This window comes from Rhea americana, unplaced genomic scaffold (genome assembly GCF_003343005.1).
Source record: "Rhea americana isolate MKP2758 unplaced genomic scaffold, rheAme1 scaffold_70, whole genome shotgun sequence".
NCBI lineage: Eukaryota > Metazoa > Chordata > Aves > Rheiformes > Rheidae > Rhea > Rhea americana.
The window spans coordinates 1,325,382-1,353,299 of record NW_028186868.1 but is presented as its reverse complement, the minus strand read 5'-3'; the positions used below and the strand labels follow the sequence as shown (position 1 = coordinate 1,353,299).

The window sequence follows — 27,918 nt, the reverse complement described above, 5'->3', positions numbered from 1 at the left end:
ATCTTTCATCAGAGTTAAAATTTTGCCAAGGCAGTTTCTGGAGAGATGAATTACAAACTCAGCCTGATCTCACAACTCATTTGTCATTCTCATACCCCATTTAATTACATTCTAGTCCTCCTTACTGTATTGCCTTTTTTTCTGCTGCCTGAGTGGACTGACTGAAAACAATGCACAAAAGTCACCAAAGAATGGTATGAGGCCTCCCATATTTGCAGAAGAGCTACTTGCTCTCTTTTCATTAGGACTGAAAGAGAGGAGTCTTAAAATCTTATCTCTTTTTTTATAATAAATGTACTGTTCTGAAATTGTAGGGTCGATCTGCCCTTAGATTCTTCTGGAAACATATTAATATTACAGAAACTGCTTTAGCTCAAGGGGAAAAATGCCTTTAAATGTTTTATTTTAAGTAGATCATGCAACTATTTCAACTAAATGGTGATCCTGACTGTCTCTTTTTCCAGGAGGAGAGCCTTGTGGGAGCTCTGAACCTTCTGGCATCAATATGTAACCAAGATGAGCTAGTCTTATTAAGCAGCTGAAATAAAGTTGCACTGTATAAGATACTTGGATATTTTTGCGTTTTAAAAACATTAAAAGTTCATTTTAGAACATACAGAAATGGACAAGTAGAGTGTTTTTAGATTTTCATTTAAAAGTCAATGAACAAAAATTCAGAGTTAAAATTATATTAAAATAATATAAACATTTTTGGTATCTTGAGTCATAACAATTGACTCTAATAGCTTATATTTTAATGGCATAACTTTTGTCTTAAAGTTCATGGATAATTAATACTTTTAGTCATGTTTTATCTTGGAGAAATTGTAAGCTAAGATTTTGTGTTGCAAACGTTTACATTTTCTCATGCTGTTGAATTAATTTCCTTGATTTTCTATCTCAATTATGCAATATTCTGTTTCTAAGTAATGGTTATACTGAAGAGAGAAATATAGGTTATAAATCTTTGGATCATTTAAGAACTACAGCTTCATCAGCTATGCTTTTTACTAGATTTTAAATGCTAAAAGATTACATTTCAATGTGATTTAGAAAATAACTTCCTTTCTTTCTTCCTAATTTTCAGTACAGTTGATCTGTTTCATGTCGTTCGCTTATGCTTTGACTTTTTTTTTTTTTAATGTTCCACATAAGTACAGAATTTGGAAGAAAAAGATGTTGATAGTATTAATACTTTTACTTTGGAATAACTGATGGATTTTATTATTATTATTTTATTTCAGGCTTGTGGTTTGGTTAAAAACCTTGCCCTTATGACTCACATTACTACAGACATGGAAGATGGCCCAATTATCAAATTAGCCAGTAATCTTGGAGTTGAAGATGTCAACTTGCTCTGTGGTGAAGAACTTTCATATCCAAATGTGTTCCTTGTTTTCCTTAATGGTATGGAACTTTTTTGCACTCTGACTTTGGTTGGTTGCTGATTGTTGAACGGTTTTTGAAGGCTAACTCTCAAGTTTTGGAGCTTGGTCAACTGCAGATGGAGTTTTCTATGTGCAGATAACTTCAACAGTAATTTTGGCAGAGTTAGACAGAGCAGACAAGCCAGATGATGATATGTAGTTGTCTGAAGCTGTGTCCTCAGAACTGTGACTACAGGTGCTTTTAGCTCGGAAATTGAAGATTTTTACAGTTTCAGTACTGTTTTTAAACATTTGTATGAATAGGTACAAAAATATGTAAGGATTGCAGAATAATCTGCTAGAGAATATCTCCTTTTTTTTTCCTAGCCATTAACCAAATGATTTGCACTTCACAAGGTACTTTTAAAAGAGAATAATACCACTAAATTTGTGATAACTTCAGTTTACAAATTCAAAGCTGCAGTCACAGAACCTATATAAAAATTGCAGTAAAATGAAATATTTTTATACCTACTCATGCAAGTGTATTTAAAAAGAAAGAAAGCATTAATTGCCTTCAAAGCTTAACAGTTCTGTTTTCTTTAAAAACTTCATTTTAAAGGAAAACTTGCTTTGTGAATGATTAGAAAAAATATAGCTTGGAAAGCAGGCTGCCACCTTCTTGTCTTTGTTTGTTAGGGGGGTGTTTTGGCATGTGTACCTTGCATCTGCACACTCCTGCTCCTTTTACAACCAAACTTTAGCCTTTCTAAATCAACAGTTACTATAATACCAGATTTCCAAATACTGACATTTTAAAAACTACAACTGTGATTTTAAAATGGCCTCTTTTCAACAGTATCCACTTCCAGGGACTAGTATTTGTCTTTCATGGTGAGTAAGTTCTCCTATTACGTTCAGATTAAACAGTAGTTACTCTTCAGTCCTGCCTCTTCCCAGTAACAAAAAACCAACACTTGAGCCAAAATGCATCCCTTGCTCTGCTCCTCTGTAGCAGTATGTTAAAGTTAAGGTTCAGTGAAACCACGTGCACTCTTTTTGTTCCGTTTGGTTTTACGGTCCAAGGGGAGCACAGAGCGGATGTGTTGGACTCTCCCTTCATAAGCTCATTCAGTGGTATGAAGCAAAGATCGGCTGTGTTCCCAAATGTACGTAATCTAGTACAAATGAAGCAAAGCCATTTACTGTTTCAGTGTTTTTAACGCTGAAAAAGTCCAGATTTGCTGATGACTGTCTTGTAGCAGATTTGAACTTGTGACCTAAGAAGGCAAAAAATCTCCCAAGTACAGATCTGTTAAGCTATAAAAGCCATTTGGATTGTCTTATAAACCACCTAAACTAGTTCTTCTCTAAAGGGTTTTTTTTAAAAAAAAAAAAAAATATATGGCACAGTACTTACTTTTATCTTACAGTCAGAGGTGACTTTAGTTAGATGACTCTCTCAAAATTATTTTTACTCTATTGTCTGTTCATCATGACTCAGAATACTTGAATATGTGCAAAGTGCCCTGCTAGGATAAAATTGTTTGTTGAACTGAATTCCTGAAGGAGAAGTTCTTGTGCAGCTGTGAGTGACGATCTCAATCAAAAATATCAAGGCTTTTTAAAATTTCTGACAAGCCAGCATTACAGTTCCTTGGTCAGTACTTGGAAGACTTGGATCCATTCATAGTGCAGCTGAAATTCCAGGCTTCAGAAATGTTGTTTGCTTGTACCCTAATTGATGAATAGGCATGCAAGTAGGAATGCATTTGAAGAGAGGTGAACGCACACCACTTTGTTTCAGAAGCTATTTGGAGATCCGTAAAGTTCTGATACTTTTTTTTTTTTTTTTTATGTTTATTGAGAGGAGGAAGAGGCAATTTGAATCGGAAATCCCTGCAGATTTTGTGTTAACAGAATGCTTTATCTTCCTTACCAACTCTGAAACTTCCCATGGGAGAGAAGGGAAATTTTATGACAAGAACAGTTATTTGCAAGAAGTAGGAAGTATTCTTTGCATGCTAGACATAGCCAGAACTTAAAAGGAATTTTCAATGTGCAAACCGTGTACCATGTACTTACTGTCTTTCTGGATAGGTAACATCCTTGGTGTCATACGTGATCATCAGAAACTAGTCAACACGTTTCGGATAATGCGGCGAGCAGGTTATATTAATGAATTTGTGTCCATCTCTACAAATCTTTCTGACAGATGTGTTTATATTTCCTCTGATGGAGGGAGACTGTGCAGGTAAACATCTCATCAGAACTTTCTAATCAGAATCAGTCCTTTATACACTTAAAATACAGAGGGCTGAGGCTTTCCTGAGTAAAAATCTAAGCACATGATCTGTATTCAAATTCAGTAGGACTTGAGAATCTCTTTTCTCCTTACATAGCCCTTGCTCAAAGCTGACTGATGAGAGAAATGTACCATGCAGTCAATTATTTCAAAAGAAGAATGCCCAAGTAAAGTAGTTTTAAAATGAAGTCAGAACAAAATATTGCTTCCATCTTCTAAACAAAGGGAAGAAAAATCAACCTGATATGCAATAATATCCCATGTCCTTAGACCTTTTTTTTTTTTTTTTCTCTCTTCCTGTATAAAAATACTGCAGTCTAGAAGGAAGAAACAGGCAGCTACTCACCTGATATCCCATCAGCTTTGATACGCATTGTAGGATCAGAAGCTACTCTTTGCCTTGAGGATAGATCTTTACTCCTGATGCAACATTTTCTGACACACATCTGTTTACTAAAACAACAAGGAAGTATCTCTCACAATTTTGATTTATTTCTTTACTTCTCCATAAGTAGACAGGGAATTTGACAAACCTGTAGAAAAGTCTCTGCCTTGAGATACTTAAGGTCTATATTAGATGGAGAGTGTGTCTGAATAACAGTCATGTCACTGAGGAGAACAAGAAGGGATTAGATGGCTAAAATAAGAAAGGGTGGAATGTAATTATATTGTGAGGCAGAAAATTAGGTTGTACTATAGTAGAAGCTCAAATTTTGGCAGCACTGTGCTAGGTTATTTGAAAGTGAAACTTCTCCAGGCCCAAATAATTTAGCCTAAAGAACAAGGTATAACGGATGAACAAAAAAGAGTTTGGGAGAGGCAGCATGAATTAATAAATAGATGCATATTTTAGCATTGACTAGTTGTGTGCAAACCTTAGAGCAAGTAATAATCAAAAACTAAAGTTGGCATTCCACCTTATTTGTTAATTGAAACTGCAAACAGAGCATCTTGAATGCAGTTTGAGGCACTGTAAAGGTCTCAGAATCTTATACTTACAAACTGTCAGTTAATTGTACCTGTCAAGATATTCAGAGATAGGAGCGAATTAAATGGCAGAGAAATTGCTTCTCCAATCAGGGCTAATACCAGGCATTCTGTGGATTTGGAGATGCAGCAAAAGTTCCAGTGTGTTCCAACTTAAAGACAAGTGAAATCACGTGGATTTCCAGGAGTTCACCAAGTTTGCTTTGTGACCTTCCCCCCTGCCCAGCAATTGTTCACATCCCCCCTCTTAACCACTTTAAAGTGCTCATTAGTCTTCAAACAGTTATTTAGACTTCAGAGCAGACTCCACAAGTATCTTGTAGCTATTTGCTGCTCTTTATAAGAGCAACTTGTCCAAATAGCAACAGCCCTTGACGTTTCATTCTCGCATGCCATCCTTTGTGTCAGTGTTTCCTTGCGGTAAGGAAAGCTTCAAAGATCCATGTGCTGTTGAAATTTATGGATTCATCTGATGCCACCCATAGTAAATGCTTGTACTTTGTATCTGTCATGTAAGTAACAGCAAAACGTATTCTTGCATGCAGACATTGGAGTACAGTTGTTTTCTCAGTGTTGTATGAAGCCCCTGCGATATCCCTAGAATTTAATGCTGTTCTTAGCTCTGTAGATTGAGAAGGCTCAAGTCTTTCAAAGTCATCAACAAAATGTGTTGGTGAAACTTAGGAAATGTTAGTTTAAAGAGAATGTTGGAGGAAAAAAAAAGACTTTTCCTCAAAATTGGAATCATAGTGTTCCGTGTATACTTTGAATATGTTGTAGAAAAATATTCAGTTCAGGAAATCCGTGTATCAAACCAAGATCTGTATAGTCCAAATTGATAGCCTTTATGGACTCTATTTATGTGGCCGTATCAGTTAAAGGTGGAAAGGTTTTAAAAGTGGATTATAAGCATTATATCATTAGATGGTATATGCAGTGTTCTTATCCTCAGTACAAATGAAGTTACTGCCTTTTGCTGTGATARTATTTTTACTTTTTAATTATAGGCCCTATATAATTGTAAAGAAGCAAAAACCTGCAGTTACAAACAAGCATATGGAAGAACTAGCTCAAGGATACAGGTAAATAATTTGGGTAGATTATATTCATCTTCACGTCAGTCTGTAGATACTTTCAGATCTACTTCAGTCAGTTCATGTTTTGCAATGTCATTTAGCTATGTAGAGAAGTCAGCTCTCCAATATAAATTAATAATCAATATCAGATTTTTTTAAAATCAAGTGAAAAAGAGTCTGGTCTTTGTGGGTTTTAGTGCTACGTCGTTATGTGGTCATTATGTGGGGTAAATATATATAGCACAGCCTCATCTTTCCACAAGTGACTAAGTTTGGAGGCATATTTGGCAAGTTTGGAGGCAAATTACTCAGAAAATTTTATGCTTTTATTGACTGAAGATCGAATGCTTTTTAGGAATATCAACTTAACCACCCTAAACTAGACACATTCATAATTAGTTTTGAGACTACTGGAAAAATGTGGTTTTATGTTTAAAACCTCCCATACTTATAAAAAAAAATTTAGATTTGGCTTTAACTACATACTGCAAAATCATCACAAAAACTTATGAGATTATACTTTACTTGCCTGCGTTTATAGTGATGATGTGTGCGTATAGAGATATTTTACTTTTTTGATATTTTACATGAAAAGTCCACAGAGCTTTTCATGTAAAACCATTTCTCCAATTTAAATTCTTATTATTGCATTCTTTCTAATATATGTATTATGCAGTTTTACTTTTTCAGAAATATAAGAAAGGAACATAATTTTATTGTATTTTTTAAAAATTTAACTATAGGAATTTTGAAGACTTTTTGCACGAAGGTCTTGTTGAATATTTGGATGTGAATGAAGAAAATGACTGCAACATTGCACTATATGAACATACAATTAATAAGTAAGTATGTGTTTAGACTAAACACTGGTATGGTAAAAATGTTCATAGGGTGACTCAGAAATGCAAGCACATAAATAATGTCACTGTTTACATACACCCTCCCACACACCCCTTGCTAGTGGTTGAAACAACCTCAGATAAAAGATGTAGAAAGAAATCTGTTTACACAAATCCTAAATTATCCGTAGGACTGTTACAAAAGATGGTTAGCTTTTGTTTTTTGGAAAATCCGTTCCTATTTCTAACCCACGAAAATATGAAGTACTTTAAAATGTGTATCCTCCTGTTTCTCTAGATGCAAGAGGCTTTTTTGTTCTTCTTGGTCAGTCATTAGAAGTAATTTTATACATTAAGAATCCAGAAGGCAAGTGGTCCCTCCTGGTAAATGATGAGCCCCCTCTCCCACTGTAGAGGGATCCTAGACAATCAACTGACAATAAATGTCTGAAGTATATTGAAATCAGTCTTTCACTTTTACTCTCAGTTGTGGAATAGTTCCTGATAAAATATCTGTATCATACTGTATATTCTTTACCATGTATGATAAATGCACTCCTAGTATGTAGTTTTCATTTGAAAAGATTCCAAGATTTTTTTGTCCTCCTGCCATTTAGGAAGACCTGGTGCTTTGCTTTGTTTTTCTGGCTTGTGACTATGAGCAAAGAGCCCATGTTAAAGGAAGAAATGTGTAGGTTGTTTTTTTTTTTTTTTTTTTTTTTTAAGTGTTGTTCTAACAATATATTATATTAGGGTGTATGTAATATATCAGAAGTTACATTCATTAAGTGTTTGATCAGTAGATTTATGCAGAAAATGCGTTTTATAAAAGTGATGTCCTGGTCAAGTACTTATGGAAGGTAAAAGAAATACAATGTTGATTTCATCAGAGTTGCATGAGGTCCTTAATGTCTTTAACCTTTGCCAGGTGAAATGCATTCACTGTGCTAATGAAATTGTATTCCTCCTGCCCAGGCCTTTGAAGACTTTATCATTCTAAGTAATTACTCTTGCATGCTCTTGGCTGCCTTCCTGTATACATCAGCAAAGAAGAGCATGCACAATTACTGTCACTTGTGCCAAAGTTAAATAACCTTGACAAAACATCACAGCTGAAAAATTTTAAGTTGTAGGACAACACTTTTTTTTTTATTGTTTGATATCAGTGTTGGTAGTTCTGCGAAGTTCTGCAGAATGGGACAGCTGTCCGTGCTCCGAGTTTACTGATGTCTTTTGAGACCTGTTCAGAATTGCTTGACTGCAACTGAGATTCAACCACTCTTATTTTCTTAGGACAGATCTCGAGCGTGGCTGCTTTTTTTTTTTTTTCTTCCCTCTCCCCAAGTGAAGAAAAATAATCACTGCCCTCTGGCTAATGGGATTTTTAGGCTGCTTAGATTTATATAAGCACAGTCATGATTTATACAGGTGTCTGGAAAACTGCTAGCTAGTTTCACTAGGCTTACTCCTCAGCGTCTTAATTTTCCAGTGCATGTATTTTTTTATGATAAGTTCCTACTGGTTCCTGTCCTCTTCAGTCTGTATGTACTTAAGAGTAATCCCTCAGACTTTTAGAGATTGTGATGCTTTGCCATCTTTTGAGTATTGTCATAATAAAGATTTTTTACAGTCTTCTTTTTTTTTTGCAAAATCTTAAAGTTTAGTAATCAAATTAATGTCTTTAATTCAAAAAAAATTTCAAGAAATTTGCAAGTAGTTGAGTACTGAGCATTGAAGATGGGCTTTTCAAGGAGCACAATGGGTTTAGGTATGTGGGAAAAGCAACATATGTATAAACATTTGTAGCTCTGTTTAATAACTCCAGAACATCATAAAAAATATGCTTTGGGGTGGATTTAGTTTTAAATTATCTTTATTTCAAAGCTCCCCATTTTCTAGTTACCTTGCTTGAATTAAAAAGCAGACTTGCTCCAGCTTCACTGTCTGCTCTATCCTTAGTTATCCCTGCATTCCAGTGCATGTTATAATCTAGTTATCTCTACTGAGCTTTACCTCTGAAGCTAATGTCAGATTGAAGAGATTTTGTATTGTCATCTCTTAGTCTTTACTGCTTTTCCATGTCTTTTTATTTCTCGTCAGTTAACACCTTTTAACAACATAATCACTTCCAAAATACTTATGGAACTTTACAAGTAGTGTTTCACTATACCATATCAACCATGGCACTTGATGTGGTTTGAACACAGATGTTTTCTCTAACTAATGTTATATAACTGACTTGAAAAATCAAAATTTACCCGTTTTTTTTTTCTCCCCAGTACCAGAATCTCTCTTGTTCCTTCCTCTCTCACCTCCCCTGCAAATTTCTAGATTTCTGAGATAGGTAACTTGATCCAGAAGACTTTCATTACATATTCTTTACGGACATTTTTACTGTGACTTACTGTATAGACTGATGTTTTATTATCTTCCTGAATCCCCTTAAGTTGTTACCTAAAGGCTTTTTCTCCCTGATGGAACTTTTTGTACTTGTTCTCTACCTCCCGCATTTCTTTTCTCTTGGAACCACAAAAGCCGAAATAAATTTGATTGAAGAGCATAGTAAAACCGCATTCTGAGATCTTACTGATTGACGGCTTTCTGAACAAGGGTAAATTAGATTGATACTACTAAAGTAAATGAAAGATATTTCACAAGTTTGTTATAATTGATACTCTTTCTTTTAAGAGATACAACACATTTGGAGATCGAGCCTTTCACGCTTCTTGGTGTCTGTGCTGGGCTGATTCCATATCCTCACCACAACCAGTCCCCAAGAAACACTTATCAGTGTGCCATGGGGAAACAAGCAATGGGTAAGACTTTATTGATTCCTATTTGGAGTGTGTTCTAGTTAGATTCCTGGGGTCAAACATCCGATTTGGCAAGCCAGCACACGCACGCGCGCGCGCGCGCGCACACACACACACACACACACACACACACACACACCTCAGAGTGTTACCTAGTTTTTTGAAGCTATACAGAGAAAGTAACAAGCAGAAAACTCTCTTCTTTTGTAACTCATGTAATAATTTTACTAGAAGGGTAAAAGAGCATACTTCAGCTTAGGGAAAGTAAGGATAAATTACCTCTAAAAATCAAAAAAAAGGAGTAAAAAAGGAAAAAATGCTAGTCAGTTTTGCAAAGTGGAGGCCACATCTGTGGGTCTTACTACTTCAAAAGAAAATTTGGAGAAACTGGGGCACTATTGTTTTTGTTAGTTTTTTTTTCCTGTGGTAACTGTCATGACTTTCAAGTTTTCAGCATAGCTGGAGGATTGGAAGAGTATGTTTTCCCCCCCCTCCCCGCCTTTTTTCTTTTTCCTTTTTATGTTGCTGTGTTCTTTGGGTTTCCAAACAAAAAGAGTAAAAAAGTGTTCTCACAAAGAGACAGAGAGCACAGAGAGAAGAGACTTTCTCTGAATAATTGAGTAGTTGTCCTAAAAGAAAAAAAAAAGATTATATTGACGTTATAGAATGGAGGAATCACAATGTGAAAGAGTACTTAGTTACTTGACTACTTCTGCAATTAGTAGTTTAGATTTTAGGCTTTTTTGGTTGTTGTTTTGGATTAAGAGGGCAATTAATGGCCTCTCACCAAATGACTGAAACAAAGTTCATTTCCTGATCACTTAATAATTCTTTTTACATGGTGTAATAGATGATCATTTAAAAAAAAAAAAAAAAAAAACTTCAACCATCTTATAAATCTTTTGCTGTAGGTAATTAACACTAGATAAGTTTGAGTCCTCCCTTTTAATATGTAGCTAAACTAGCATTAGCATTTTCTGTTAGTACTGAAGCAACTGAGTCGTGTGGTCGCTGATCAAGCCAGAGAGATTCCCAACAAGAACCTGACCAGCAGTACATCAATTCGGACAGCTGTATTCAGACTTGGGCTGTACACGCCAGGTTTATGTCTTGTATTGATGGCTTGCTTGCAAGTTGAGAGCTACAGTAGAAGAGCTCTGCGTCATGAAAAAACTACCACTTCTGCTGGGCTTGCTAAACTGTTTGTTTTGTGCTGTGTCCCTGAAACTGAAACAGGGCACCTTTTGTGAGGCTTCTCCAGCAGAATTAATAGCAGAGTAACTGCCTTGTGCTGAACTGTCATGTTCAGTGCATCAAAATAGCAGAAAATAGCAACAGATGCATTTCCCTCCTTAAAAAAAGAAAAGAAGGAGGGGGATGCGATCTTTTCCTTACAGTTCTCCCCATGCCATTATCTTTCCCCCACCCCTGAGTCTCTATTTTATGACTATTAGTCTCAGAGCGTTTGGTTAGTTACCACACACAGTTAAGCAGGATCAGTGTGTACAGAAAGCCAATTCAGTATCTGTGGAGTTCTTTTGTAGTTTTCTGTGTGAAGGTTTTTTTCCCRTTTTGTTTTGAGTGTCATTTGCAATTCATTGTCTGTGTTTTCTGAGGTTGGTGTATTCAGCTGCTTTGACCCTAGGTCTTGCACATTTAGCTCCTTGGATACAATCCTCTGACGTTCCTGCTGACGCTAGGAACACAAAAGCCATTGAATATCTTTAGCAATAAAAAAAGCCTTTGTTTCAGTTTGTTATGACAAAACACCTGACTCAAAGAATAAGCAGCTAGAAAAAAAGTACATTTTAAAAGTTGGCACATGACCTGGGCTGTATTTTGCTGTGCCTGAAGTATCTACAAACACCTGAATCTGTTATTACTAACTGTTCAAGAAAATAAGCAAACAAACAAACAAAAAAAAACCCAGTGGCAATATGTGGGAGCAGAAGGATTTTTCTGTACAGCTGCTGATCAAATGAGACCTAGAGGATATTTTGGAACAGATTGAACATACTTTTTTTCTGTTGGTTTGTATGAAGAGATGCAGAGTGGCGCTTAAGACCCCATGTGCTTGTTTTTATGTGACAGTCCACCCTTCTTCCTATCTTTCTCCATCCCCAGATTGCAGACTGGCTTCCTGGGTCTACGTGGCCATGTGGAAAGGCTCATGTCCAAGTCCACTGTGTCACTCCGTAGGCTGTCAAACCCTGGGGATGTGGAGAGAGCCCAGGGACTCCTGCTCAGAAAGGAGGGTCTTGTGTTGCTCAACACTGACCCCCTCTGACCACTTCAAGGAGCTGTGCTAATAGCTTTAGAGGGTCTTTATTCTCTTTTTTTTTTTTTCAGAAACATCAATCATAGGGAAAGATGTGAAGGCACAGGTAAAGGAAGGGCTTGCAGTGGGATCTATAATCCAGGATCACTGACAGGTGTTAAGTATTAAAATATAAATGTTTCTACAGGGCAGTACATTAAATGTACTGAAAAATATCTCCCTTTCATGCACAGAGTGAACAGTCTTGCTGCAGGATGAGGGCTGTGCTCAGTAAGCAAACTGGATTGCAGTGAAGAGATGCAAGCCCACACTGTTTTGGCACAGGAAAACTTACCGTATGGTGCAGGTTGCAGTGCAAGACTGAGAGGACGTTAAGATTAGGTAGCAAATACACCTGCAACTGCAAGGTCCTGTGCTGAAGGTTGATTTTTTCAGTGCAAAGGTAACATTAGAAGCTTAGTATCTGAGAAATATTCAAGAATAAAATATGAGAACCTCTACTATTTGCATTTTCTACGTTGCTAAAATAGCATTTAAGAGGATCAAAGGCTCCTAAAATAGCAGTAGCACATAGAAAATCAGTCAATTTATATACTGTACTTCTGTGGCAGTGAAGAATCGTATAAAAGCCTAAAGGAGGAAGTGGAAGCGCACGCATTTTCCTGCCAGTAATCCACCACACTGCATATTCACGCGCATGCGCATCTGTGAAAACGGCTGTGTGGGTACACAAAGCAAGCTGTACGCGCTCGCAGCCCAGCTGTGCGCTGTGATTCCTACACAAACACCAGACTGCAAGTCCCAGGAAGGAAAGGAGGTTTCGGGTGTTAACTATTATTTCTTTAACCTGTGGAAGAGGAGAAAGGGAAGGTGGCGGGGCCGTGCAAGGATGAGGGAGAGCTTTGCTGCAGGTATCTAAATTGAAACAAATTCTTTAATATTAAGAAAAAAAAAACTCTTACTATAACACATACATCTGCATTGCTCTGTGAAGTAGCAAAGCCCTTGATACGCTCTTTTGCCTTGTGGTATAACTGGTTGAATGTCTTCACATTGTGCAGAGGAGACAAACGCGCCCCAAGGAACAGAGCGCTGTGGCTTGTTGGCTTTTTGACAGCAGGGAAAGGCTTGCCAGTGGGCTGAGAGCTAAAGTGCTCCCAAATTTTTTACAGCTAGCCTATTGGCAGGGGACCTACACGAACGTCAGCGCAGAACTGGTTGTTACTGGTCTTCACAGCTGGACCTGGGTGCTTTGTGGCCGGGGCTCCGTGCTGCCGCTGGCCTTTGAGGAGGAGCGTTTGCGCTGCACGGCGCGTTCGCCTTCTGCCAGCTCGTCTCTCCCCAGCAGCGGGCACAGGAGTGCYGAGACAGAAGCGAGCCAAACTTTTGTGCTCTTCTCCCACTTTACCCATAATCTTTTTAACTGACTTCTTAATCTTTCTACAGTGAGCAGAGTCTTTCAGATACTGACTGTCCGGATCGGTTAAGACTTTTAAAATGGAGCTGCCAATGAGCTGAGTCGGAGCCTCTCTGCAAGGTTCAGTGCAGCCTTTAAAAACGATGCCCCTTTCTCTGTTGGTTCATGCTCATACAAAAGGACAGAGTAGTAGAAAATCCRTGGTGAAATCAAGGAAAATAGAGAAGTACAGCAATTCTGCTCTTGGCATGTGCAATAATAGCTCTTTGGGCTCATAGCTAACATTGATTAATTTCTGTACTCTTGTTAATTTTGATTGCACAATTTAATTGTATTTTAAGTCCTGATTTTAATTCCCCRGGGAATTGGATAAATGCTTTTTTTCTCTCTGACTGGTTGTTCTGGTGAGTTCTGGAAACTCGTCCTGACAGAATAACAAAAATACCCCATTGATGCTAAATATCAATATATGCTATTTTTATAGTGATTATTTCACACTGAACAATGATCAAGTGACACTTAAACAGGAAAAAAAAAACTTGCTGGGAAATGAAAGAAGGAAGGAATGCATGCATGTATTCACAATATACTAAGCACTGAGAAAAGCAAGAAAATGATCTTTGTTGTACCCAGGTCAGCCTTGTGTGTTTTGCTTTAAACAGGGCTAATTACCTATGAGAAAAATTGGTTCTTGCCGTTGGCATAATTATAAACGTGGGTCATTGTGAACAGGGTTTGTTATGGTGAAGTTTAATTATACTTTACTTTTGCCTGGCTGTTTGGCTGAAGCAAACAAGGGCTCCGTTCTTTCAGAGAGAAAACAGAAATAAAGCTAGTGGCTTTCTTCATTTCAACCCACACAGAGGTCTTGTCTCAACACACGAGTCCTCAGGAGTTCAGTGTTCTAAATGAGCAGACTGTGGTTTAATACTGTGGCTTGTTAGACCAKACTAGAGAAGACATTATTTGCATAATCATTAAATCGTAGCGATTAATGTACAGCATGCTTTTTTTGGCTAACTTACTTCACTTGTGCTCTTGAATCGTTCTCTAACCAGTTTCTTTCCTGCTGGGATGGCCACCATTGTATATATGTATGTTTTCTGTGTGATGTACTGCAGCATTCAACTCTTGAATAATGATGTGAATACAGTTTAATAATGAAGCTTAAAAACCCAGTAATGTCATTAGTCACTCCTGGCTCCTGGACTGATGTATACAGTARCAGTTCTGTTAGGCTCATCTGAACCTCTGATAAAAACACTGACCTTGAAACATGAGAAGCATTGTTTATTCTGAGCTAGAAATAATGTGCTCATTTGAATGACCTGAAATATGTAAAGATATTAGCTGTAATCCTTGACATATAAGGAACTTCTTCAGACTGTTACACTAGACTAGAGAAGGACAAGTTTGGCTATGGTCAGTGGTCAGACACTCCAAACTTCATCCTGACCAGTGAACCCTAGCAGATACAATGTGTAAGCATCCCTTGGCAGGGGGAGGGCAGGAGGGGRGAGGAGAGAGAAAAAATTTTCAAAAGAGTAAGTTGATGTGGTGTAGTAGAGATTTCTCTCAACAACAGGACAATGTGCCTAACCATAAAACTCTCAGATGAGCTCTACAGCAGCCTACCCTGAAAGCACACAAATTATTTTAGGTACAGAGGAGAAAATGGCTTAAAATTCCATGGTTTTTCATTTGATGATAGATATCCACTGCTGTGTACTGAGAAAAACAGTTTGTTTAAAGTGCAATGAAGAAAATGTCTAGTGCTTAGGCTGAGGGAATGGYGAAGGTAGAAAGACTTTCAGGTGATGGTGGGCTTTGGTGGGGGAAATGACAGCGAGGGTCTTCAGTGTTGACARATTCAGGCCCTACCAACTTCTTTCTTACTGCAAACAGAAAATATTGCTCAGGGATAATTTACTTCCTTCCCCCAAGAAAAAGATGGAAAAAAGCAAGTATTCAAAAGGTAAAGATTGTCAGCTGTACCAAACCTTCTTCAGCTTTTAAAAATGCTGTGCCTGTGGCTTCAAGTCCACTCTTTAGAACCAAGAGTGCAAGAGCGTGCGTGRGATCCAGCTTAAAAGAGCTGACTTTTGAATATTACCTGCTAAGGTATCTCCCTGTTCCTTCCCTCAGGAAGGTCTGGTCTAGAGCAGTCGTKGTTGAGRAGAGAGAGGGTTAGCACCAAGGACAGGGTAGGTCTTWGGAGCTGCCAGTGATCCTGGCTGGTTTTAGGTATTTGTTTTTCCTGACATTTTATTTAAATGCAGGCRTTTGGAAGTTGCAGATCCTTGCATATAAAACATGAAGCTGGCCTTCCCTAAGAGCAGCTTTGTGCTTAGCTATGTTATATTCTGGCTGCGTAAAGCCTTCATTGTATGCCATCTGCTTTGACTTTTCCCTGCAAACAAGTAGCCTCTGAAACTGGAGGAGGAATTGGAATTGTTTTGAAAGACTCACCTCCAAAGTACAAGTGCTATAAAATATTCAGTACTTAAAACTTCAACATARTTAAAACTTTAACTTTTCAGATTATAATTTCTTAATTGCTTAGAGACATAGCATCATCCTGGTACAGCAAACTGTAATAACATAGGATTGCCTTTACTTTTGTTCTGCTACACAACAGTTTATGTTTCCCTGCTGGGTGTTAATTATTTTTTCCTCAGATTTCAGAAGACACTTTGGCAGTCTGATGGGACAGGGCCAAAATTTTCAGTCTCAAGCTGGGAGGTCTATACAAAGGATTGAATTCTGAACCGTAAATTTAAAATTAATTTCATGTAAAAAGACAAATATATTGCAAGTGAACTTCTACTGTAGTCTTTCTAGCAATGATGCCTCTAATTTTGGAAAGTAAATCAGTCTTGGCTGCTGTTAACTGTATGCTTTGTTCGTGTTTTGTGACTTTCTAACACAAGCTGCTGTTGAACTAATTATTGCCCAGAAAAAGGAAGGAAATACAATGTGGAAGAAACAGAGCTTGATCCAGAGTTCCTCTTGAACTGAATGGAAGTCTTTCTGTTGAATTTTGGATCAGATCTGTGGAATAAAATTTCATTTCAGAAACAAAAAACCTACTGCTATTAGAACAGTGAAAGCAAACTTCATATTTGTATTATTATTCGGTGTCATGATTAAAAAAGCTTACTTCCATTCAGTCATATAGGACTTTAATTTGTTGTTGTTGTTTTTGTCTTGATACTCAGATTTTCCTGCAAAAAAAAAAAWTCTTTCTGGAGCCTTAAATTAAGTGATCGCTTAGAGCTTTTTTAAAAATATAAAAATGTAAAGTTGTTTTGGTTCAGTCTCTTGTATATTTTTTCCCATGATTATCTTGAAGACTTTCCATTATTAGATGAGGTTCTTCAGTTYGTGGTTTTAGTTAATTTTAACTTTGGTAATTTATAGCTAAAACACTTCTAGTGAACTCACTGATGTTCACAGGCTGTTGGTTCTCCCYGTATAGGTACTATTGGATACAATCAAAGGAACAGGATAGATACTCTTATGTATCTTTTAGCATATCCACAAAAACCGATGGTAAAAACAAAAACAATTGAACTGATAGATTTTGAGAAACTGCCTGCTGGACAGAATGCCACAGTTGCCGTGATGAGTTACAGTGGTTATGATATCGAAGACGCTCTTGTCTTAAACAAGGCCTCTTTGGACAGAGGTAAGAGCCATGCATCTATTCTTCCCCACTTCTCTGATGTGTACTTTAATAAACTTCCTCTTGTCTCATGGTGTTCTCATATAATACATTTTGCTGATGTTATGTTTCCAACTAAGAAGCAGAATTCAAAACCTGCTTTTGGTGCTTTTGCTTGTTTTCTGCGTGATAGCAATTGGCTGCAATTCCTTGCTTACAATACAGCAATGGTGAGGTTGCCAAAATGTGGATAAAGTTTGAGTTATGGGTATTATAAGAACAAATACCTAGCTTTTGACCTTAAATAACAAAGGATAAATGGTGCTTTTCTGAAAATATTTAGCTTACCTAAAATGCAATGTATTAGATAATCTGTTGTCTGGAGCTTGCTTTGTAAATGGCTGCCTGAGCTTTTGTTCGTTACTAACAGAGAGAGGTCTCATTATTTTCACCAGTATTGAAAGCAATAGGTGAAATTAGACTTGTGAATGTATTCAGAAAAAGAATGAAACATATGATGTTTTGTGCTATTATGAACTTGCTGCTCTGAGGGAAAATAATAGTATTGCCTCAAAATAATTTAGTATTTATTCATAGAGAAACTAATTACCTGTTTCCTGTTACAAAAGCATATACAGTTTAATGTCTTTTAAGCAAAAATACGTAATCACCAAGTGGGAGGTAATTAAGTGAAATCTGTGTTTGTACCATGCTGGCCTGTGTCGGTCACACTCCACAATTCTTCAGCGCTTCTTAGAAACAAGAAAAATTCAGTGTTAACAGTGCTGGGTATTAGGGGAGAGTTGTTTGAAAACTTATTTTTTTCTCCCTCTGCCTTTATAAATTCCCTTCAGGAAAGATGTAACATTGAAGTGTGATTGAATTAGTTTTAGTTTTGGGTAGCTAAAATCAGATTCTTTGAAGAGTTTATTCCCCAAACACACACCCTTGCTCCTAGTTGCTAGGCAGCAATAATAGTATTCCTAGACATGTATCTTTGGCATTAATGTCCTGCCACATTTAATTTATGCCTCCTTTTCTAAAACAACAGGCATGATTTAAAACTGAATGTTTTCTTTTCTGGTAGACTGGTAACATTTACAGGGAGAGCTGCGATGCCTGTCGAGAGTTACTTGACATAATCTAAAGATATAGATGTACTGTATGTGGCCATGACCATCTTTCAAATGAACTAAAATAACATAGGCTTATTAGAAAGCTCTTGGCTGTCTGTAAATCTAAATGTGATGAAAATAGTTAGCATTGCTGTTCCGAGAGAAATTTTGCAGAGATGCTACTTTTCTTATCTAAAAAGCAAAACAAAACTATTTTATAGTAATATATGAAATTCTGACTTCTTTCAACTAGAAAAGAAGTGATAATGTGTGAACACATGATACTCGGTCAGCTCTTTCCTGGTAAGCTAACTAGTAGCATTAGTAAAAGTTCAGGTTTCTTAGAAAAGAAGAAGTGCCATTCTGATCCCGTGTTAAAATCTCTCCTTCTCCTATGAGATGTCTCCTGTGAGCCACAAAAGGTAAGAAAAATGCTCTGTCTATGCAGAGGTATAGAGGGAGGGGATTTGCAGAATTTCAGGATTCAGAGTCTAATGTCTTTAGAAAAAAAAAGCGTGATCTGATTTTAAATTGTGAGCTACTAGGTATCCTTGTGCAATGTTGTACTTATTTAACACAATGGGTAATCTAACTATTAAAATATGTTTTATATTCTGTAGCTAAGCAGGTAGCTCAATGTTCTCGTTTTATTTTGAGAYTGTGTTACAATGCATTTTTGGATTTCTAGACAGATGAGCTTGTGTTAAATTTTAGGATTTGGAAGGTGTCTTGTATATAAAAATGCCAAGTGTACACTGAAGCGTTATACCAATCAGACATTTGATAAGGTAATGGGACCGATGTTGGATGCAGCTACACGTAAACCAATCTGGCGCCATGAAATTTTAGATGCTGATGGTATCTGCTCTCCAGGTATGTCAGAGTGCATGTTTACTCATGGCATATATGTAATCTGTGGTAGAAATTAACATTCTCTTAGTATTTCCTGTATGCCTTGCGTTATGCTTCGTGTGTTTTTTCTCTTGAATGGGATAATACTATAACAGATGATTAACTCCCCCACCCCTCAGACTAGTTTCTGAAAACACCGTGGCACCTGTCACTGTTTTCTATTGTGCACGATGAAAGGGAGCTTTATGTTGAAGTAGAGGTGGTTATATTGTGAGTCCTCAACATTGTGACTCTATTAATACCTTAGAACTTTCACTCTTCTTACATCCCCAGTTTTGCAGATTTTTAATATTGTGGATTTTTACTGCTTAATCTATCATGTATTTTATATATATATATATTTTTCTTTTAAGGGTAGATTCCTTACTGTTTTGATTCCATATATCCACACCTTTTGACACACAGTCAGTTAATGCTGATACCTGAGTAAAGAAAACCTTGTATTTTTAGCACTTTATAAATGTGTTTTGAGAGAGAGAATAAGAAAATAAATACAACTGCATTTAGTTATGAGGATAGACGTGTAACTTGCCCTTGCAAATACATATGAGGAAGAAGTCCATACTGGCATCCTTCAATTAGGAAACAATTTAATAGATCTGCTGAGATCTAGTGGCAGAGGTATTGTAAAAATACTTCTTTCTAAATTAATAAAGAAGGCAACAAACTTCTGAATTATTAGGACAGATAGGATTGAGGTAGAGTACAAATGGATACTGTTCTTCTCAGTGGGTAAGTAAACCCTTTTTGAAATAATTTAAAGAGGACAGAAAAGAGACGTAAGTTGAGATTCAATGTAATTGTATGGGAGGGGGAAGGCAGATACTTAATGTACTGCATGCACATTACTATCACTGGGCATACTACTGATCTGCTTTTGTGCAAAGGGAAAGAGAGGGGAATGGAGAGGAGAAATAGCTGATATATGAGACCAGAAGCAATAGGAAATTGCTGGCAGGGAAGGAGAGGCTAGAAGACATCTGTACAACTCATTGTGGAAATTATGTGATGTCCTGAATTTTAGATGTGAATTTCTGAAACTTGTCAATTTTAGTCTTGCTTGTTAATTTTCCCCTTCTTATGGCAGATGACCTCAGGTGCTTTTTTGTATTCTTTAGTTCCACAGTGTGTTCAAGCAGTTCTTTTTTTGGTGTGTTCTGCTTTAATGATTCCTCTACCATGTAATATTCAATAAAGTAACAAGGCCTGCTTCCTGGATGTATTGCTTGCAGTTTGTCTTTCTTTTTTTAAGCCTAACATGTTTCTAACATAGATAGCTAGATACATTCTCATGGTACTTTTCCCCYTCTTCTTTGTAGGTGAAAAAGTAGAAAATAAGCAAGTGCTTGTGAACAAATCTATGCCAACTGTGACCCAGACACCTCTGGAAGGAAGTAATGTGCCTCAGCAGCCACAATATAAAGATGTGCCAGTAACGTATGTTACATCATAACTTTATACTTGAGGGAGGTAACCCAGAGGAAAGATCTCTGAGAAAATGTTCAATCCTAGAAAAGCCAAATAAATAAGCCTAGGTGATTTTAGAAGTGCATAGCCACTTAATTCCTAGTAATTTAGTTCCTTACACCTGAAAGGCTGCAGTTGCAAAGAGAGAGAGGAGCCCTTCTGAAATTGGAGAAATCACTGGTGTTCCCCAGGAAAAACTGAGGAAAGAGTGAAAACAGTGGTAGAAGGRAGAGGATTCATGTGCAGATAAAGTGGTATAAAAACAGTCATGAGTGAGAGGGTAGAAAAAATGCCTGTGCTTAGAGTGAGGACTTGGGGCATCTCTTTCATACTAGCTCCTACAGAAAATGGCCAGTGCTGTTTAATGCTCATCCCCCCTCTTTGCTAAACAGGAGGTCAGGAGATGGAGGTCTTCCTATCTCTGAGACTAATGGTCAGCTCATTTTGGCCACTGTGAGTAGAGGTCCTTTCCCAAAGTATCAATGAATGGGAAGGGACAGTTGATAAGGGTTGTGGCTTCATTGTGGTCAGGAGTAGCCTTGGCAGTTTGGTGAATCACCAAAGAGCAAGGCAAGCAATTGATGCCCAGGTCAGCGGTTCTCTGTGATTCATAACCAAGAGAAGGCTCTAGGTAGATGCCTACAAAATACTAGTTAAGAAGTGAAGCAGCAGGGTAATTATCAAGGAAAGAAGTAGTCTTGCCAGATCAAGGCAATGATCGTGGGCTCTAAGTCTGTGTGTCATAGTTTGACTGTCTTAGCTACTGCAGCATCAAGACAAAATAATCTCCTAAATCCAGCTGTGAAATCTATACTGTCATTCTGCAGTGTATGGGAAAAAAAGCTGATACCAACATAATTTCCCTTTACTTCCTGCTTATTCATGTCTACTGTTTTTCTTGAATCTCTGCATCCTCCTCTACATAAACTCAGATTTCAAACCTTCAAAACACTCTAGATAATATGGAGTTTTGTACTCCGTATTATGTTTTGGCCATGGTTCATTTTTACATCTGYACCTGATGCATAGCTTCAGTCAAGATATTAAATCTTAATTTTGGTCTTAAGTTCTCATGGGATATTCCTTAGGCTCCCTTCTTCAGCTGTGAGCCTCTACTTGGCTTTTGTTTGCTTATTTAATAGAAGATCCAGAAATTGGCAATATACTAGGATTTTTTTTCCAAGAAGAGACTACATGATCAAACGTACTTTGTTCTTTTCTGTTTCATCTTAATTCTCTCTTTTTGCTGCATCTTTTAATCCTTTTCCAGAAATATTCTGAACACTTGAATTCTTTATTGTATACATATATATGGGAGGCCAATTGAGCAAAGATGGGATGTTCCATGAAGACTACATTTTAGCAGAAACTTACCAATACATAGATACTTGTGTGTCATGAATGTAAAAGTTGTGCTTTTTCTCCTTTTACTAGCTACAAAGGTGCAACTGATTCTTATATCGAAAAAGTTATGATTTCGTCAAATGCAGAAGATGCTTTTTTGATCAAAATGTTGCTGAGGCAAACTAGACGTCCAGAAATTGGAGATAAGTTTAGCAGTCGTCATGGGCAAAAGGGTAAGCTATGTATTTAATAAAAACAAATGCATGCTGGGTATGCCTACAATACGTATATAATAACATCATGCGTGTTTCCATTCATTGGTTCTGATTTTTTATGAATGCAGTGGTAGAAGACCATATTCCTTTTTGGTTACGTTTGCCTAATTCAGCAAGAATGTTTTGGGAAATGAGGGAGGAATAGGCAAACACAACTTTGTGTTGACTTATAAATCTGAGAAATATGGCAACTGCTTATTTTAACCAAGAACAGGGTTTTGAGGTTTTGTTTTTGTGTTAGAGGAGGTTTTTCAGATTTGAATTTGTTTTTTAGATAATAGCTTTATCCTGGTTAGCAAGAAGGATACTGGAGGAAAGAGTCAGAGGGCCAATTTTGAATGGACAAGAACGACCAGAGCTAGAATGGATGTTTCTGTCATCTGTACAGACATACTGCTCTAAAGTAGAAGACTGAGGACACTCAGAGCCATGGTGTAAGAGGGAAGCCAGACAAGTTTACAACTAGAAGTGCACTGGCAGAGATCAGAAGGAAGGGGAATTTATTTTTCTTTTCTTTTCTTTTCTTTTCTTTTTTTTTCTTTTCTTTCTAAGAATACAATTTGGGCATGATTTGGGGCACTGGATCTTCAAACTGAGAGTTGAAAATGGGTATCTGCTGGGAAGCTGCTTAGTGGCATATATTTCTTTAGGGTTGCATGTTAATCAAATAGTCAGTAAAATGAAAACCAGGAGCTTGTTTCCATGTCTATTGAAGACAGAAATGGACTTCCTTTGACCTTAATGTCAACAAATCATTATTCAGAACATCCCTCGCTGAATTTCAGTGGGCTAGGTGGTGGTAAGAAAGAAGTGACTGAAAACGTCACTGTATATGATTATAAATAATGTTAAAAATGTTTTGATCCTCTTGGTCTCACTATGAAACTAGTTTTGACTGAAATTAATGTTTTCATCTACCTGGACATTTGGAAAATCTATAATTTTAGTACTTTCAGCTTGATCATCTGCTTTACTGTATGCACTCACTGAACCTAATGCCTTAATGTTGTAATCTTGTTACATATTTGAGTTGTTTTTGGATTTGAAAACATTGCTCAGCCTCACGTCAAAGATACTGGCATGGTTGAGAAAGAGTTTTATACTACCAAATCCTTTCCATTGCAGCACAGATGCTCCTTTCCTGTTACTGGGCAAACGTGATATTATCTTAATAACTGCTGGAACCAAAAAATCCTTACTTCCTTATTCTGACTTCTTAGGAACAGGAAGGAACCAGAGCATTCAAACAGTGGAAAGCACCAGCCTGTTAATTCCAGTGACACAAGTAACTGCTAGGTCTGTGTTGAGGGGACAGAGAAGGAACCATTCGAGCTGAGAAGTARTGAAGGACACTGTTTAGATTTGAAGCATTCGTTCTTGCAATTAGTTGTAATCAATGAATGTTGCAGTAATAGCTCCGCTTATATGAGCTGAGAGCTATTTTCTTGCAAACAAACTAGCCTTTCTTGAGCAGTGTTCTCTTCTCTTTGTCAGCAGATGCATGAAAGAGAGGGTTTTTTTCTTTTCTTTTTTTTTAAGGAAGAGCTCACTGCCGCTGACCCCTCAGTATTTTACGTCCTTGATTTACCACCAGTCCTTGTCTAGTCCCAGCCTCAGGTGGCTTTGAACTTCCTGTGCTGATTCACATCCTGTATTCTTGGAGTGGAACTGGAGAATTTTGCCCTGGAGTCAAACAGCAGAGAGCTGGCACTTGCACAATATCCATAGGAAGATCTGAGCAAGTGAAACAAGGTGAAACTGCAAGAAATGTCATCAGTACATAGAATCATAGAACGATGGGGTAGGAAGGGACCTCTGGAGATCATCTGGTCCAACCTCCCTGCTCAAGCAGGGTTACCTAGAGCAGGTTGCCCAGGACCATGTCCAGATGGGTTTTGAATGTCTCCAAGGATGGAGACTCCACAACATCTTTGGACAACCTATTCCAGTACTTGGTCACTGTCACAGTGAAGAAGCATTTTCTTGTGTTGAATTTCCTGTGTTTCAGTACATGCCCTTTGCCTTTCATCCAGTCACTGGGCATCACTGAGAAGAGTGTGGCCCTACCTTCTTTACACCCTCTCTTCAGATATTTGTAAATGTTGGTAAGATCCCTTCAGGACCTTATCTTCTCCAGGCTAAGCRGATGGCACTAACCAGATCTGTCTTAAATGAAGCTTAAACAGTATTGTCTCCAGCATTTTCAGTGTGTCTGTGATTGAAGGGAGGATGAAGAGTGCTGCTTACAGATGGACCCAAAGCACAAGTGAGAAGTCATTTTTATAATGTTCTGTGCCACAGTTTGCCTTTACTCACATGTGTACCCAGAGGTCAAGCTTGAGGCCTTTTTTGACTTGCTGGGGCTGTGGAAGTACTTAAGCACCAGTGGCAGCAACGTGGTCGGGTGACTGAAATAGAAGACTTCATCCCTGTTATGAGATGCAGAGCTAACCACAGTAATCCGTATGTTACAGTTTTCAGGTTTGGTGATCAGGATGTCTGATTGACAGATTTCTTTTAGACAGAGAGGTGAAATGAGTGCAAAAGGTAATAGTTGATTGTAATGTCAGCTGTTACCAAATACATTACCTCTGSTTCTTTGTGGACATTTCCCATGGAGTGGAGTCAACACAAATATTCTGAGTATAGCCAGCTCTTTTCAAGATCACCCTCACTTCCACAAGTGTGCAGATGCCTTCCCATAGACCCATAAAATTGACTTCTCGAGCTCAGTATTCTGAAGAAATCCTACCTTTTTTTTCTTATGTTAATAAAACAGAGATTTTTCTGATAAGCATTGAAATAGTATTCCTGATTATATTTTCAAGATGACTTTTGATCCAAAAATAGGAAGCAATTAAAATAGTCTAGAATTTCTTATTATCTGCCATGATGTCCATCACGATTATTGGAAAACCAGTACCTATTGGATGCTTCATAAAAGTAAAGGAATGGTACATTCTTGGTTTTTCTTTTAAAAATGCAGTCTACTTCTTGGAATGCTGCTGTATAGGATAGTTTTGGTAAGTGAGGGGGAAAGTCATTAGCTTTAGAGGCAAACAGAAAGAGCTGGGCAGTTTTGATGGTTGCATAGATGCTCTTCAGGGAAATTTCCTGTGGAGTCTCTTTCAAATAATTTTTAGATCTACAACATAATGAAAATAGGCCTGTGGTAACTATTATAGCAAAGCCTGTTTTTTCATATTTTTTGAGCTTCATCTAATTGGTCGTGACATGGTCATGATGTCTTGGCATCAGTGTTGAATTGCAGGCGGTGATAGAACTTGGCAAAAGACATGAAAAGAAAAGGGAAAGGCTCTCTTGCTAGCTGTTTAAAAATATAGCCGATACCCTCATTCTCTGACATCAGTCAGAACAGAAGAATATAGACAATTGTCTTGCAAAAATCCTAATACTAGTGATTTAACAATTTCCTTTGAGAGAATTTTAATTAGCCCTGAATTTGTTTGCTTATTGACTTCTGAATGCAGCTGGTTACCCACTTGAAGTTTAATCTGTGAATGTTAGCTTTAAGCCCATCATGGAGCCGTTTAAACCTATGATGGGCTTAAGCTAACAAGTATCTTGATACAGTGAGAAGGAGAGAAAGCATACGCATTTCTTTATTATCAGTCTTTTCTGTGAAGTATTCTTATTTTCTAAAAGGAGTACATGCAAGTGATATTTGATTTGATGGAATTGTAATGATAATTTTAAAATAATTAAACGTGGAGAAAATAAGGTTACGTGAACCACATTTCTCAAGTTTTCTTTTTTTTTTTTTAATGGACCTTTTCTTGTATTCCCAATTGATTTGTATTCTAAAGCTATACTTTGTCACTGGGGCAGAAGGAAGCACAGTAACAGAATCGGAAAGTGTCTGGGATACAACAGATTAAATCTCACAAACCAGCTTTAGCCTTTTGTTAAAGAAGAGCCTTTCGTTAAATATGCATGTAGATTCTGTAGGCCTCTGTAATAATTTAGATCTATGCTACTGCATCTGTATTTGCTACCTTCTTTGTGTCCTCTCCCATGTCAACACTCTTTTGGCAAGGGTCACCTCTTTCTGGCTGTCCACCACACCCTCTTTTCATGCAAGTCCATCTTTTAAGTACACTTCTTCCRAGCTGCCTGTAAACCCTAGCTTTCCTTTTGAGACCTATCAACAAAGAAGGATGTGGAGAGGAGAGAAAAACAAATGCAAGACCATCAGGYTGTGTTCTAAAACTCACCAGCTAGTAATTTGCTTTATCTCAATTCTCATCTTCCAACTGGATGTTACAGTAAGTTCTTTGGGACTGGGACTGTCCCTTTAGTGTATAATGCCCTTAAGCTTCTGTTGTATAGGAAATAAATACAGAGAAGACTTATCTTGAGCTTTAGAGCTTTGTTTTAACTATATTGCATCATATATTTTCCAGAAGGATAAAGAAACTTTTGAGTTTATTATTTTGTTTTGCAATCTTGCATTCTTCCAGCAATTTCACTTTTCAAAGCACAGAAGGCTGAAGGATTGTTAGGCTAAAGAAGCTTCATCTGAGTTCCATACAAACTAAATTATTATATTTCCAGATTTCCTCTTGCTTTGCTACAAGTCACAATGAGGAAAAAGTTGGACTCCTTTGATGTGAAAAAAAGCAATATATCACTTCTCTGAAAGAACATTTCTCAGTCTCTCATGTGAAAAAGGATTAACACCTCCAACAAAGGTCCTGTAGATCACAGAACTAAGCAGCAATACTGAACAGTATTCCTGAGGAGTGGAAAAACTGTATTTAAGCAAGAGATTGTTTGAACTGGCAAACAGAAGCTTTTTGATAGCTGAAGATCTAAGATAAAGGATTAAACCTTTCTGAAGTATCTACACTTAAACAACTCTAAAGACAAGGAAACGAGTTTAAATTCATGAAAGATGGTCTTTGTTTTCCTAAATGAACCATGTTCTTTAGTGTCAAAACAGAATCCATTCACAGCATTGTCAACTGCGTAAACTTTATTGCAATACCGTTTATCTGCCGAAGTCTGGGCTTGCTTGCTTGTTGGAATTTTTACCGGTTTGGAGCATCTGCCTGTTGCTTATCTAAATTTATAGTTGAGAACAACTTATCTTTATACTTTAAATAGCTACTTTTACAGTACGTATAAGCAGAGCACATAAAGTAAGATGCTAGTTTTAAAGGACTACTTGTGTCATTTTCCCCCAGTGTTGCAAGCCGGGCTTAGTATGTTATCTACTGAAACATCAGTGGGTTTATAGGAGTTAAATGTTTGAAGTAGTATTAAAAAGACTTTGCTGTTACATGACTTCAGGAATGTGAGATGATTAAAACTCATTAGGCATCAGGAAAGGTAGGGATTTTTACCTTATTTTTATCTTCAAAAATAGAAGGTGAGATGTCAGAATACCATTAGAACTTCTGATAGGGGCTTTTCTGTTTGTTTTTAACAAAACCCTTGGTTAGCTCTCTTAGGAAGAAAATTGCAGCATTTTTTATCTCAAGCAGCGAACAGGTAACCTTCTGACCTTTTCAGTAAATCCTCAACTGAACCTCTGAAATTAGGGTGATTTAGCATTTTATGGCACAGAACAAAAATCTCTAATTCTGTTTCCAAATAGTGTATCCTGAACACACATTTTATTAAGCTCTTGACTCATTCAGCCATGTGTATTTTGTAAAGTTCCTATGGTTATTGTTTTACAATAGCTGCTTCCAGAAGCATTGTAAGGGTTTCAATTAATCAGCTCTTTGTGTGCTTCAGACTATGCAAATTTATCACATCAGACCATTCAGCAGCTCATGGGAAAGCAGTGTACAAACTGTATTGTCTTCTAGCACCTCCTCTCATTTAGAGTGATGTTTTTAATAAGAAAACTAATCAAGTTTACTTATGCATTATTTATCTGTTAATTTTAATTCTGTTCTTTACCTTTTATGTCAAATGGGATGTAGCAAGTGATATGATAGATCAGTGAATGATTCAACATTGAACAAAGCTTATATGGTACAGCACTTTATTCTTCTGGAGTTGTTTTATACTTAGTTAGCCAATACAGT

The 27,918-nt window shown here is 37.2% G+C and overlaps 1 protein-coding gene across 2 annotated transcripts in view; it reads left to right on the top strand.

Moving 5' to 3' along the window:
- POLR3B (RNA polymerase III subunit B) overlaps nt 1-27,918 on the top strand; it is an 82,639-nt gene that overhangs the window by 32,581 nt on the left and 22,140 nt on the right. For both annotated transcript variants that reach the window (XM_085321688.1, XM_085321689.1), the window contains 9 exons: nt 1,245-1,407; nt 3,468-3,621; nt 5,667-5,741; nt 6,479-6,577; nt 9,263-9,390; nt 16,561-16,770; nt 18,576-18,734; nt 20,093-20,210; nt 21,675-21,817. In XM_085321688.1, the coding sequence (XP_085177814.1) occupies nt 1,245-1,407; nt 3,468-3,621; nt 5,667-5,741; nt 6,479-6,577; nt 9,263-9,390; nt 16,561-16,770; nt 18,576-18,734; nt 20,093-20,210; nt 21,675-21,817 (1,249 nt within the window). The remainder of the gene's footprint in view (nt 1-1,244; nt 1,408-3,467; nt 3,622-5,666; nt 5,742-6,478; nt 6,578-9,262; nt 9,391-16,560; nt 16,771-18,575; nt 18,735-20,092; nt 20,211-21,674; nt 21,818-27,918) is intronic.